At 37.0% G+C, this 14,356-nt stretch overlaps 1 protein-coding gene across 1 annotated transcript in view; it reads right to left on the bottom strand.

Annotated features, from left to right (window-relative positions):
• LOC135472544 (ras-GEF domain-containing family member 1B-like) overlaps positions 1-14,356 on the bottom strand; it is a 67,366-nt gene that overhangs the window by 11,681 nt on the left and 41,329 nt on the right. Inside the window, 5 exon segments of the mRNA XM_064752099.1 lie at positions 187-230; positions 822-866; positions 1,359-1,436; positions 1,728-1,817; positions 2,894-2,992. Of these exon segments, the coding sequence (XP_064608169.1) occupies positions 187-230; positions 822-866; positions 1,359-1,436; positions 1,728-1,817; positions 2,894-2,992 (356 nt within the window).

The raw sequence follows: 14,356 nt of genomic DNA, 5'->3' as shown, positions 1-14,356 counted from the left end.
AGTGATTTGATTACAACTGTAGATAATCCAATTTCTGATATTCAAAGCAGGACTTTAAAAATATGAAAGTCAGGAAACAGGAGAATTCTACGTAAATCATGTTCCCTCTGCATAACCCCTCTCACTTATAACATTTACACTGGCATGACTGGTCCAAGACAACACTGTGGAGTAATCTCCCCTTACCTTAACAACTGTACAACATTTGGGCCAAATTTCCCCAGAGATTCCTGTCGTAACAAAAAAGTAAAATGCTAGAAAATGTCCGCCTTACATCAGGGAAAAAATAGCAATGCCATCAAATAATATTAAACCTATATGTATAGTCGTGTATATGTAATTACATCACAACATGAAGAAAATAAATAATAGCCTAGAAAATCAACATCACACCCATACTAAGATTATTCAAAGCTTTGCTATGTGACAACGGATTACACTCTTGAAGAATAAACTGCACAATTAATCAACTCGTGTTTTCAATCTCAGTATGGATGACCCTTGACCCCTGTCTCGGGATGATCACATAATACAGGGAGGGGTGACATTTGACATGTTTGCTAAACTTCAATAAATGCTCAACAAAAGACCTAAAAATAGCCTATACTTGATTGAAATTTGACAGATTAAATTTAAACAGGAGTTGGGAGGAGTGACACAGTTGCCTGAATGCTGAAATAAGTCAATAGCAAATATGACAATGTCTGTTTACACTGTTTAAAACCATGCAGATTTGCCTTTGTGTATTAAATGGTGAGATGTAAACTTATCTCCTTTGCAGAAATAGGAGGAGTGTGGTGACAGTACAGATATTCACTCACCTTCTTAACACTTTCAGCTGCCAGGTTCTGTTGATACACGCACACCTGTGAAAACACGCTCAATTTCACTCACAATACTGACTACATTTAATTTTAAAAATATTTAATTCAAACTTGTACCAGAATGGATAGGTCATTCTGGTTTTAGAAGAGTAAAGTGGCACGTGCAAATATACTTAAAATGTTGACATGTAGTTTAAGTAATGAAGGATTGTCAGATTCTCATATTTACCTGGAATTAAAAGATTAACTACATTTATCTTTTTTTTCTACACTCTTATAGACATGTATCTTTTTCAGACTGTTGTAAAACATATTTCTCATAGATTTGTCATCGATTAACAACAAGGAAAAATTTTAATATCTGTGAAATTTATAGCTATTATAGCTTACAGGTTTACTTTCATTTTAAATTTCAGGTTACTGAGTTCCTATATAGCAAAGGGAAATTTGGCCTATGTTTTATGAAAAGATTTTAAAGGACGTACATAAAAAAAATATATGAGATAAAAATGTAGAGCGAGTTATGCGACTTACCTGACAGACTTCATGGAGAAGGCAATGGGGTCGAACAAACAAGCGGGAACTCAACAGGAATGCAAATATGTAAGTTCTCTGGCAGAAAGAAAAAAAAAAACAATCAGGATGATGGTGAAACAGACTGTATGATTAAATACTTATCATTTAGAGTCTCTGACTTAATAAGTCAGCTTTCAGTTTGTACCTTGACATTCTGGGCGTTTTAGTAGACAAATAACACTTCTTTGTAACTGTTATTTTTGTAATATTTACCTATGTAATTTGTTACACATCACAAGGAGCTTTACTAACATTAGAGTTTTTCAATGAAAATGGTAATTTTACCCCATGAAAAACGTCAGACTTGGTGGCAATTTGTAGACTTACATCTGGATAATACTCTGAGGTAGGCACCAGGTGCTGGGTGAGAGCTTCTAAAGAGCCAGATATTAAGTAACCATCCTGGAAAATTAGTGCCTACAACACAACGGGCAAGTTAAGTCATTAAAAATAGGTATATACAGCAAACAAATAAAACAGTACAAAAATCCATATTCAACAGGTTCCTCCCAATAAATATGTTGAAACAGGATTCTGAAACTCTGGCAGAATGTTTATAGATGTATGAGAATAGTTTTACACATCCAGCTTGTACAAATTGATACTGCTGAAGTCAAATCTTCAGCTCTACTTCCACACAGCATGGCTACTTTTATTACCTGCACAGGGTTTTATACTTACATCAATATTATAATTGTGCACGACAATGAAAAGAATCATAGATCATTCTCACTGATGCTGAGCATAAAGTGCTGGCTCCAACTCCATAGCGGGTGGCATCCTCGTTACCTAGTTTACTTGTACTTAATTACAATTATGCACAGTAATGACTAAAATCTTACATCATTTTCTTTGATGTTGAGCATTAGTATTAGTTGTTACAAAGTTTCCCTGTATTTAATTACAAATGAGAAGAACAATGACAAGAATCTTACATCATTTTCGTTGATGTTGAGCATTAGTATTAGTTGTTACAAAGTTTACCTGTATTTAATTACAAATGAGAAGAACAATGACTAAAATCTTACATCATTTTCTTTGATGTTGAGCATTAGTATTAGTTGTTACAAAGTTTACCTGTATTTACTTACAAATGAGAAGAACAATGACTAAAATCTTACATCATTTTTGTTGATGTTGAGCATTAGTATTAGTTGTTACAAAGTTTACCTGTATTTAATTACAAATGAGAAGAACAATGACTAAAATCTTACATCATTTTCTTTGATGTTGTGCATTAGTATTAGTTGTTACAAAGTTTACCTGTATTTAATTACAAATGAGAAGAACAATGACTAAAATCTTACATCATTTTCTTTGATGTTGAGCATTAGTATTAGTTGTTACAAAGTTTACCTGTATTTAATTACAAATGAGAAGAACAATGACTAAAATCTTACATCATTTTCTTTGATGTTGAGCATTAGTATTAGTTGTTACAAAGTTTACCTGTATTTAATTACAAACGAGTAAAACAATGACAAGAATCTTACATCATTTTCGTTGATGTTGAGCAGTTGATCATGATCATAGCCGGAGCCAGCCATGTCAAACATACTGGCCAAGCTCAGCATCTGGGGGCCCACACTTTGCTGAAAGAAACAAAAACACAGTTAAACCACAAAGTCAGATAGAAATACATCATGACAAATCTTTTACATCATTATACCAATGATCTGAACCCTGTCTTCTTATAAGAACACTTTAACACAAACAAAAAAAAAAAAACCTCCCAGCAAAGTTTGTTTTGATGGCCAGTTTATATTATGAATTCTGTGAAATGCCAGGACTGTGTGAAAAAAAAAAATGAACAGAGTAAAACCACTATAGAATACACATTCACCATGTGTTACAGTGAGATTAACAATTAATAAAGCAAACATCCTAACGTTAAGTCAGTGTCAAGTGAAAATTACCTGTGGAATAATTGCAAAGTTGATCAAGTGATCATATACAAATGAATTAATCTTCATGGATTCAAGGTAAAATTGTAATAATACAGTAATTTACAGAATACATGTACATCGTAACTTTGTCCTCCGATGTGTTGATCACAGCACTGGATACATTTTACTGTTTGAACAGTCCAAACCTTACACAATTAAACAGTGACGAGGTCATACTCATGCACAGTGGTCTAGAAATGATCCTCTAGTTTTCTGTATACAATAATGACTGATCTAAGGACCAGGATGATAAAACCAAAAGGGGACATTGGATTCATGTGTATTTTACTTCACTTTGATTATGCAAGTAGATAAAAGGGAACAGGAGCATAATGTAAACAAGGAACTAAGGAGATACAAAAATCCCCATTCAACGTCATGTTAAAACGATGAAGACTCAAGCCTCATAGAGAGTACAAAATATCTACATCTATAGGACAAGTGGAATAACCGACTTTCTTCCAGATGTAGTTTTTAATGACCTATTTTCTGGCTCTTAGGAGGAAAATACCTGGTTCATACACAAACATCACTTCAGAGATTTACGTAAAGATGGTTACGTCAAGGACACTGGCTCTATTGCAGCTTGTTATATCAAGTTTGACAGGTTTCTAGATGTAAAACCATACCTGCTTAGCAGAAAAACTTCCCAACTTGACAAATAACTTGTTTTCAATCATAAAATGTAGAAATGTTTGTTGAACATGTGCTCCAGCTTATGTAGTCTGGCCATATCTATTTTGTCTCTAAGCCGATACATGCAAGTAAGTGTAAGTTGTCCTCACCCATGATGCAGTAAAACTTCATGACTTTAAAGTCCCAATTTAAATCTTCAGTATACTATACATGCGCATCATTTATCAACCTTCTCCCTTTTTTGTGTCTACGGTTGTACAGGCCGCCGAATACCGGCCTCCACACTGACGAAAATGCAATTAAATTAGATTTCCTACACGTAGTTGTTTTTGTCTTGTATTTTTTAACCCATATCTATTTTGCCAATGTTTGTATTCAGTTTTTACAGTGGTACAGTGAGTTTTTGCCTTGTTGTTTTCACTCTACATCTATCTGGGAATTATCTGTCTGGGCATCCTACATTCAGAAGCTTAATTCAGATCCTGAAATCCAGTGAGCAGAAAATGAAGCTCACATGCACGAGCAGAGTCCGGGTCAACAAATTAAATACGGTGTGATAAGTCTCAGCTACAACCCCGGCATAGATCTTGGCTACAACACATGCTCAGCTCTCTTTGAATGTGAGGCCAATGTCATTTCCATAATTATCTACAAGTCATTTGCATCTTATTGCATAAAATTAAAAACTATTTAATCGTAAGTAATACTGTTGGTGTGTCATTACAAAAAATTCAACATGCAAATATATTTAAGTACATGTGTTTATACATAAGTAGGAGTGGCTGCTTGATTCACACAGCAAAGTCCACTCATTTTTTTATCAGAATGATTCAATAATTAACTTATACTGAACAATAATCACTTCATCCTAAAGCTGATGTAGAACATTCAACATCTGCAGCATTCCCTTGTTTCACAAATTTGACAAAATTATCCACATTTCTAACAATGTTGTACTGGTCAATGTGGCTACCAGTAATCTCTTTAAACCCATGCAGTGTAGTAGGGCTGATAAAGAAGTCTACTGTCTCAGAAAATATTCATGTAGATATTATAAGAATATCTGTGGAAAATAAATACAATGTATCTTTTTATTCTGCAGATAAAAAATTAACTGTATTACTGAAATTTCTCACTTACAGAACAAAAGCATATGAAGAGGTAAGAAAAATCCACTCATGCCTCATAATGTCAGTTACTTCACCAAAACATTTTAACGCCTAATAGATAATAACCTAACTGGATTAAATGAAGAAAAGCACAAATCCAAACTGACAAGCCAGGGGGTAAGTAAACCAGCTAGTGTTGGCAGGGAATGCCCAGGGAGGGGCCTATAGGTCAGGGTCAATCTATCATAGCTGTCTTCTGAAGTGGCCACTTCCCTTGGAGCTCTGTAATTCAGCAGGTGTCAGAGAAGTTCTGTCAGTCTCACACACTCACTCCTGCACCTTGTGGCCCCAGCCATGTGGTAATGGACATGGCTGTGCACACCTGTAATCTACCTTTCTGGGTGGGGCTGTAAGGCTGACAATTTGAATAGCTGGCTGTCTGATGGTACATCGATCTCTCCCAGACACTGATTCAGCTCTATGATTTTAAAGTCCTTGGTATATCACACCTATGCCACTGTATTTTTACAGCACACCAGAAATTCCTGGGAAAATTTCTCAGTGTTACATGATCCCATTATAAATGAGAGCTATTTGGATGCTAAATGTATGTACAGAAAGTCATCATACTATGACTTGTGTCTAGTATGCAGTCATGTGAACTGCAGTAATACTAGACGTCACTAGACGTCACTATAGTAAGCTGCATACAATACACATCTAGGCTGCTGCCAGCTACAATATATATATAACACAACAGGTCTTTATACATGCACGTACCAACCACCTCATTCTGAATGACTCACGACAAGTTACAGATAGAACAAGGATAATGAATTAGTGTGCATGTATATGTCTGCATACATGTTATTTTATTACAGGCTATGTACATACATGTTATTTTATTACAGGCTATTCGTGGCCGAATTTGTCCAGAGACGTACATGTGAGCGCAGAGTGAAGGTGAGTCAATCACAATGCTATCCATAACAAAGTGTATAGTACACACATGTACTGTATATATAGGCTACTATTTTCATCATCAAGATCAACTGCTTATCTAAATAGTATCTAACTCCATAAAGTGAAAGTTCCTACCTGAACTAGGTTTGTATTTGTGATTACAGGTGGCACAACAGCTAGTAATCATTTTTTAAATATTACCCGAACAATCAGCTAATTACACGCTCTAATGAAGACACAATCAATGTGTACATCTGATAAAAGCTCGGCATCTTGCTGACTCGTGATTTTCATAATTCTGATCATAATGTTACATTGTTTTCACTATTCCCACAAGTGCATGTCACTCAATACAGCTACATGTATACGTCTATGAAATGGGATGAATATGGATACGTACTGTACTGTTACAAAACAGCGAGTGTGAAATGTCAGACTATGTTTTTATACATGACCATCTGGTCCTACAACCAAGCGGCCTTTACATCACACACAACAAATACTGAGAATTACAGCCTGATGCAGATGTGATCCGAGCTGACAGTCGCAGGAAAACACTTGTAACTAACTTCCCTCATCCAAGTAGTACTTCCTACAGGAAAACCCCTATACCATTCAGGGCCATTCACCACTGCTATTGATCAGGCTAAATATAAATACATACAGATCCTGCTCTCGCCATATGTGTATCATTCACACTGTATCTAAATCAAAATTCAAACATAATTATACAGATTTTCCCACCCATTATATCTATGCATAAATAACATGAGTATATGCCACTGTAGTTATTCATATGGTACTTAGCATATGCAGTGCCTCAACTTTATATTGATGTGTGCATATATATATATATATATATGTATATATATATATATATATATACATATATATACATATACATACACACACAGACTACCACTTCCTCAGATGGGCTTACTTTTCTCATTAGCTTGGCCTTACATGCTGAACCCCTGCCTTCCAACAGCTGTCTTATCCTATGTGTATTTCTTCAGATGCTACTACCTCCTCTCCCCCACCACCACCTGCAATATCTGCCCAGTAGCCTGCCATTCCAAAGCAGAGTCCACACCCTATTCTCAGAGCACCCATCCCTAAGCCTCAAAACAAACCCACAGATGGGATGTGGCCTCATTAAACATTAACAAAACAAGCTGACTTGGGGAAATGAAAAACAACAGGTCCTATAGAGCAAGAATCATCTTCACTATAAATAAATGGCGTGTTTAGCTCATAAAATCTATCACATCTGTCAGCTAAAGTTTCAACGCAATACTCTAACATCGATCGGCCAAATGTCAGAACACATTTCCTTAATGGTTTTTCCTTTCCCAGGGTTGTGTACTCACCTTTGTGGCATAGGGCAACACGAAAACAAATAATGATCCAATTGCACCTTGGTAGAACCTGAGGTAATTTCTGAGGCAAATCCAGGCTTAATTCACCCAGGTGTTACATGATAACTGTACTTCATCACAATACAGTCTCCAGGTAGAGTTTTCCTCTCACTCAAGGCAATGTGGTTCCTTCATACTCAGCTGACAAGCTCACTATGCTACAGCCTACAAGCTAGGATCACGTCTAATGTACTCTTCCTTTAACTCCCTCCCCATGCCTCCTCTATATGCACTACACAGAAAAACACTTCCTTCAAATAACTGACATTTTCTGAATGGCCTGCAGGTTGCAGCCAGAAGAAAACCCCTGACCTCCTACCTTCACCCTGGCTTCACAAAGGTTAAACCCTCTGAAAAATGTGACTGCCCTTGAGTTCCGGTGAGAGTCCACAGTGTTGACACCTTCAGAGTCCTGAGAGGACTTCACAGTACCCCTGCTGCTGTGTTCACAGCTACCCTCACACTAGAACATGAAGCCTTGGGCCCAAGGCAGGCAGGTGTACGACACTTAGGTAAGGCGTGACCCACAGTAAGCAGGCAGACATTAGCATGCATAATTATCACAAACACACAGAGCTATGCCGCTCTGACAAGAAACGCCATTAGCAAAACATCAGCCATGAAAATTAAGAAAGGTAAAAAAAAAAATGAGGTAAAAGCTGAAAAGGCACGTAGTTAATATTGGTAACATCAGAGCTAGTCTTACAAGCACATGAATAATGTATTGTAGCATTCATGTCTCATTTAAGTGTCAACTAATCCCTTATTTTTATATTCGATATATAATTGAAGTTCCTTAATCTCCAGGATCTTAGGTAAGACTTTCCAGATGATAATCTTACTAAGTAACAAGAATTTAATATGGTATTGTCAAGTCAGAATCCACTACAGAGGTTCATGGCAGACTTTTATCCTGTCTCAAAAATGAGGTCTACATACCTGACTGACCACTAGACAAATAGGCAACTCCGTTTACATTGTATTTAGTGTTTATTAAGAATATACAAAGGCCTCTGTGACCTAGTGGTTAGCGTGCTAGCGCAGCACAATACCCAAGAGCCTCTCATCGATGTGGGTCCCAGTGAGGTCAAGTTCAGCTTATACTGGCTTCGCCTCTGATCAAACGTGGGAAGGTCTGCGAACAACCTGCGCATGGTCATGTTTTCCCTTTTTTCCGCCCTCCATAATGCTGGCTACCATAAGTGAAATGAGCATGGTGTCAATAAACACCAATGAAATAAATAAATAAGAAGAAACTCTATAATCCATGAGCGTGAGGCTAACAGACAATTTCAACTAACACTGAAGTCATCAAATGGAAAACTCCCATTACGTACTGTGAAAACTTCACAGCCAAGTGACCAGGAAACAAAAGACAACTATAAATCAAACTCACCATGAGACAAACTAATCATTCCAGAACAATACTACCAATTTGGTGGCAGTAAAATGATCACTCCATAACAAATTACCAAGATGCTGGCAATCTAAATATAACCAAATGAACTAAAGCAAACAAACAGTTCATACCTATTAGTAAAGAAGTCTACAAATAATGTCTGATGGTAACTAAATTTTTGCATTTCAAAGGCAACAGAGTTAACATTTATTTATTTATGTCACTGGTGTTTTATGCCGTACTGAAGAATATTTCACCTATACGATGGCCACCAGCAATACGGTGGAAAGAAATCAGGCAGAGCATGGCAAAAATCCACGACCATCCACAGGTATACCAGAGCAACTATACCAGAGGTGAAGCCAGCATATGCTGGACTAGAAGGAATTAAGAGACATTATGTCTGTGTTATGTAAACTCATGTACCTACATGTACACATTCAGTCTTTCAGACTAAAACTACCAACATGTGTGCCAGACTGGTCCATGTAGGAAAAGATAGCCATGCATGGTTGAATGGTACATTATTATCATGAAAATAGTTGTAAGACAGCATGTATGAGATTACAGAATTCATCACGCAGTCAAATCACAGTCAAGTATATTGAGCATGTTTTTTTAGCAGATTTTGCATGGCCACCTTATATAGAAATAAAGTAGGAAAAATTTATGCAGCACATGTAGGGCATGGTGGCCATAATTACTGTAAAAATGAGACAGTAATTGTTTACATGTTCACTCTTTTCCACGATAATTTAAAGTCCTTCGGAGACAATGGTTCTGTTTATCAATCCACATGTAACTGTGAATGTAAGGACTCCTCCTCAGTCAGTGGTGATCATGAGATGCATGTCTACCCAAGCTTAAAAGCATACAATTTATGCAAATACAGTTAACACATTTACAAATGAACTTGCATTTTCTCAAACAGACAATATACATTAAACCCTTTGTATTTAACAGAGACCTGGTGATCCTAAACTGAGATCTTTAGCCCAGGACAGACTGGTTTGACAGATAAGATATATCACCCCTTTAATAAATAGCCTAAAAGGATTACTTTATCTATTAAGTAATCAATGTGAATTGGACACAGATTATGTATGTACATGTATCAGCACTTGCCTTGTCCTCTTGGCTGGGGATAGCTTGTGGCCGCATTCCTCCTGGTAAACAACAAAGCCTATATCTGTGTACAACAGATCCAGACCCTTCCTTAAGAAAAGACCCACAAATAGGCCAGTGTTGCAAAGTTTATCTGGATTTGATCCTGTGGTTTTTCCCGCTCAGCCCAGCTGACAGTTAGACCCTCACAGCCAAACCAGTTCTTGTTTATCAGCTCTCCAGAAATTCTAAGCACACCACCATCACATTCAAGGCTTCTAACCCCAGATTGCTCAATGCAGTGGTTGACAGAAACAATAATGGAACTGCTGTCTGGATTCTGGGTTTTAACCAACATTCAACCGTTAACATGAGTGTGTCACATGCAAGAGGAAAACCAATCCATGAGCAGAAAGAAAGTTAAATTAGTGGAATATCCGAATACACTTATAGCTCTTGAGAAAAAACTGTTTTTAACTGGAAATGTGAATGAAAGAGAGCGTTACAAGTAAACAGGACAGGGGGAGACAAACCCGGTCAAGGTTCGAATTTCAATTGACTTTGATAGATATTAGCCCCCACTGCTTGAAACAAACTTCCTGTGTAAACAAATTCATAGCAAACAAACCACAGGCACAAATATAACCCAGACAGGATGTCCCCAGCCTACACCATCTCAATATGTCAGTTAACATACACTAATTATCAAACATAACCCATGGCCTCCTCAATTTTTCACCCCCTTTCCGCAGCCTACAAACAAAAAACTAATTGTTTACAATTCCATAAATGAATGTATATCTCAATGAGCACGAGGTGCATATGTCACAAGATACATGTAACCAAACAAAGCCTGAGGTGCATGAGGAGTCTGTCCCCACTAGACAGCTGAGCTGGTCATTAGCTTGGGGGCTGGTAAATGAAGCCTGTAAGAGGAGATATCAGCTCGACCCACACAGCAGCACATCATATATATATCAGCAGCAGACAGTTTTACTACAGACTTGGTAATGAAATCTGGGAAACGCCTCATATCCCAAATGTAACCCTACTCCCACAGAAAACACCCTGGTGGTGGTCGTATAATAAACACGTGCTTAATGAGAGCATCTTGGAATATCAGAACTAAAAATAATCAAGACCACAGGTACACAAATCTACATGTATATATGCTATTTTGCATGATGGCTAGTATGTACTGATTAAACAGTCATATATCTATGTGTTCATTAGAGGTGACATTATATTCATTTATATTTATTTGATTTATTTGATTGGTGTTTTACACCGAAATCAAGAATATATTCATTTACGAAATGCCAGTCTGGAAGATTTACACTCAAAAAGAAAATGTTGTATCTTAACTAAAGTTTGGTACGTAAAAATGCAAGTTTGAAAGCACATACTGGCCTTAAAATCATACTCTTGATGCCATGTTCTTCAGATAAGAAAATAATCATACTCATAATAATAAACTTCACTAAAAACTTTTCAGTGACCCTTTAGGACGGATGAATTAAGCACAGTCGAGCAAACTCTGCACATTGAAAAATGCAGTAGGTATCAGTACGGAAACAACTTTCAAATGAAATATTGAAATTAACTGTATCAAGAATCGTAGGAGTAAGTTTTGGGATAATACATCTAATTGTATTCACTCCAAACTTCTTCAGCTCATGCTGACTTTCTCTCCAGCCATAAGTGGGAAGGCCTGCCAGCAACCTGTGGATGGTTGTGGGTTTCACCCCAGGCTCTGCCTGGTTTCCTCCCACCATAATGCTGGCTGCCGTTGTGTAAGTGAAATTTTCTTGAATACGGCATAAAACACCAATCAAATAAATAAATTAAAACCTCTTCAAAACAGTGGAAGAAAATGGTACCTGTTTTCTGGTATGTCCACATAGAGGAGTTGAACTAGATGACCCTAACAGATAGTGTACTGGTAGTCTCCATAAACTATTGCATGTACACATGGTGGGACTGGCTGCAGACAGTAGGGGAAGCCTGGTCTGTCAGTGGTTAATACTCCTGTGGTCACTGCTATCAAATATACCAGCAAATTGGCCATTTGTCAGAGGAGCTTCAGTATCTGACAGATCTGACAACTTCCAACCCCTGACAGGTCAAGTAAAACTGACCCACAACAGCTCTGGTCTGGTTCAACCTGCTTCACTACTATACACCAGCTGAGATCACAGTACAATATCTGCCTCAATCTCTCTCTAACATCCACTAACAGATGATGGCTGCATAGCAGAGCTCCCATCCCAACTAGGAATTACATCTAATCTTGGATCCATTCAGCACTGCTCAAAGCAGACCTGTCTTTGAAGAACGGATGTTCTGGCTTTTTACTGGCTGGACAGTGGTGATTCAGTTCAAACGATCCTCCAGACTCAACTGAGCCATTCCATGAGTCATAACAGCCTCCCAGACAACATTCCAGGATCTAAATGGCAATACTTCTCTTCCATTCTTCGGTAATTGGCCACCTTGTGTTCAACTGGCCATCTTATAGAACAGGGAGTAATCTTACTGGTGAGTAAGCATTGCTGGCAAAAACAATGAAAACTCCTCATTGATCAGGGCTTGTTAGGAGACTGAATGGAGCACTTAGCTGAACACAGCAGTCACACATCAATGGAAATTTCCAGAACTTGGTTTGTTCAGTCAAACCAAAGGCAGAGAAATGTCAATAATAGCAGATTTGATTTATTAATGGCCTGCCGTAACAGGGTGTTGAATATCAAATGGTTTCACTTAAAGCCATCTCTTGTCCAATCCCACAGAATAACCAACTACATCCTGGTACCAAAACAGGATGTTTGTAAAGAATACACATATCCTGAATACTTTTTCAAGGTTCAAGATCCTTTTATAGGCAAGTGTACAGAGCAACGTAAACAACTTCCATCTGATTCAAACACAAACAATTATTATACAAAATTGAAAATGGAAATGAGAGATTAAGGTCTGTTTAACAATTTTAATTTAAGTAATATAACAATTTAAGAATAAAGCAAACAACTACAAAAGAAGATGTATCTGGGTTTTTATTTTATCCAAATGAACTTTCTGAAGAAAAAACATACATTCTAAGGAAGTTTTTTCTCTGGATGTACAGGAACATTCTTTTCCTAAGCTTGTATCTTCAATTTGTCTGTTTCTGTGTGCATAAAGATAACACTTCAAAAGACTTCATGCCCTTTTTCTCCTCTTCTCTCACAAACAGCCCAATTACCTCCTGTTTTTATACATGTATTACACACAGTCTGTAATCAACAATGTGGGTTGAACTGCCCCCATAACAGACTGGTTATGTTCTGGTGATGTACACATGGACATTTGGTTTATGGTCTGTTGAATAAACTCACCATCAACCAGTACCACAGGTTTACTTCTTAAAGAAACCACACAGCATGGTTTTGCCATAAAAAATCTTACACAAATCCAGTACAAGTTTTGCTATTATTGTACAATAGCCTAAATATTTCCCTTTACTACATCAGCCACATGTGAGCTAGTAATTGTTTCAAAATCAGGAATAAATTTCATAAAATTTTATAACTTCAGAATCATTTTACTAAAAATAATACAGGGACAGTGTAAGAGTTTGATATTTACTGAAAGGCAGTAATTTCAGGTAAATACCGAAAATGAATTTCCAGTATGGTGTCATCAGTTTTTCATCAGTTCACCCCGTGTGTACTACAGCTGTATCTGTGACATTAATCACAAAACAAACAGTACACCATTGATATTCAGGATACAGATAAGCATGTGTTTATATAATGTAAATAATGTGTATATAATGTAAATAATGTGTATATAATGTAAATCAAATCTGCTGTGTAGTTATTGCATGTAAATAAAACAGTTACGGTAATGTTTCACAAAATATTTTGATTACACTGCCGTCTTCACAGAGGATGTTGAATAGAAAGAATCCTACTGAAAACTATCAACACAACCATCAGAAATCATAACAAATCTGTGAGAACTATACAGCCACTGTATTATAATTCTTTACATGAAACTTGTCCGAATATACAGTTGCCAACCCATGTGAATGTAAAAAACTCCATTTAACCCTTGTAGATGTACTAAAGGACTTGAACCTGAACTTTCCAATCAAAAGTGCATTTTCAGAGGCAAATTAAGACCATGAAATATTACCTATGGCTTTGAATCATACATACTCCCATTAGGACATCCTCCCACCTTGCAAACAAACCCCCAAAACAACTTCCCAAGATCAAAAGAACTCCACTGGTGAAATTTTAGGTTATTTAACCGTAATAGTATGTGTTTTGGTTGACTGCCAAAACCTGAACAAGCCCAGCTGGAGACCAGTGAGTGCCAGTAAAATGCAACAACTCTG

The sequence above is a fragment of the Liolophura sinensis genome, chromosome 1 (genome assembly GCF_032854445.1).
Source record: "Liolophura sinensis isolate JHLJ2023 chromosome 1, CUHK_Ljap_v2, whole genome shotgun sequence".
Taxonomy (NCBI): Eukaryota; Metazoa; Mollusca; class Polyplacophora; order Chitonida; family Chitonidae; genus Liolophura; species Liolophura sinensis.
The sequence above is the reverse complement of the archived record's forward strand: the minus strand, read 5'-3'. Positions and strand labels throughout refer to the sequence as shown.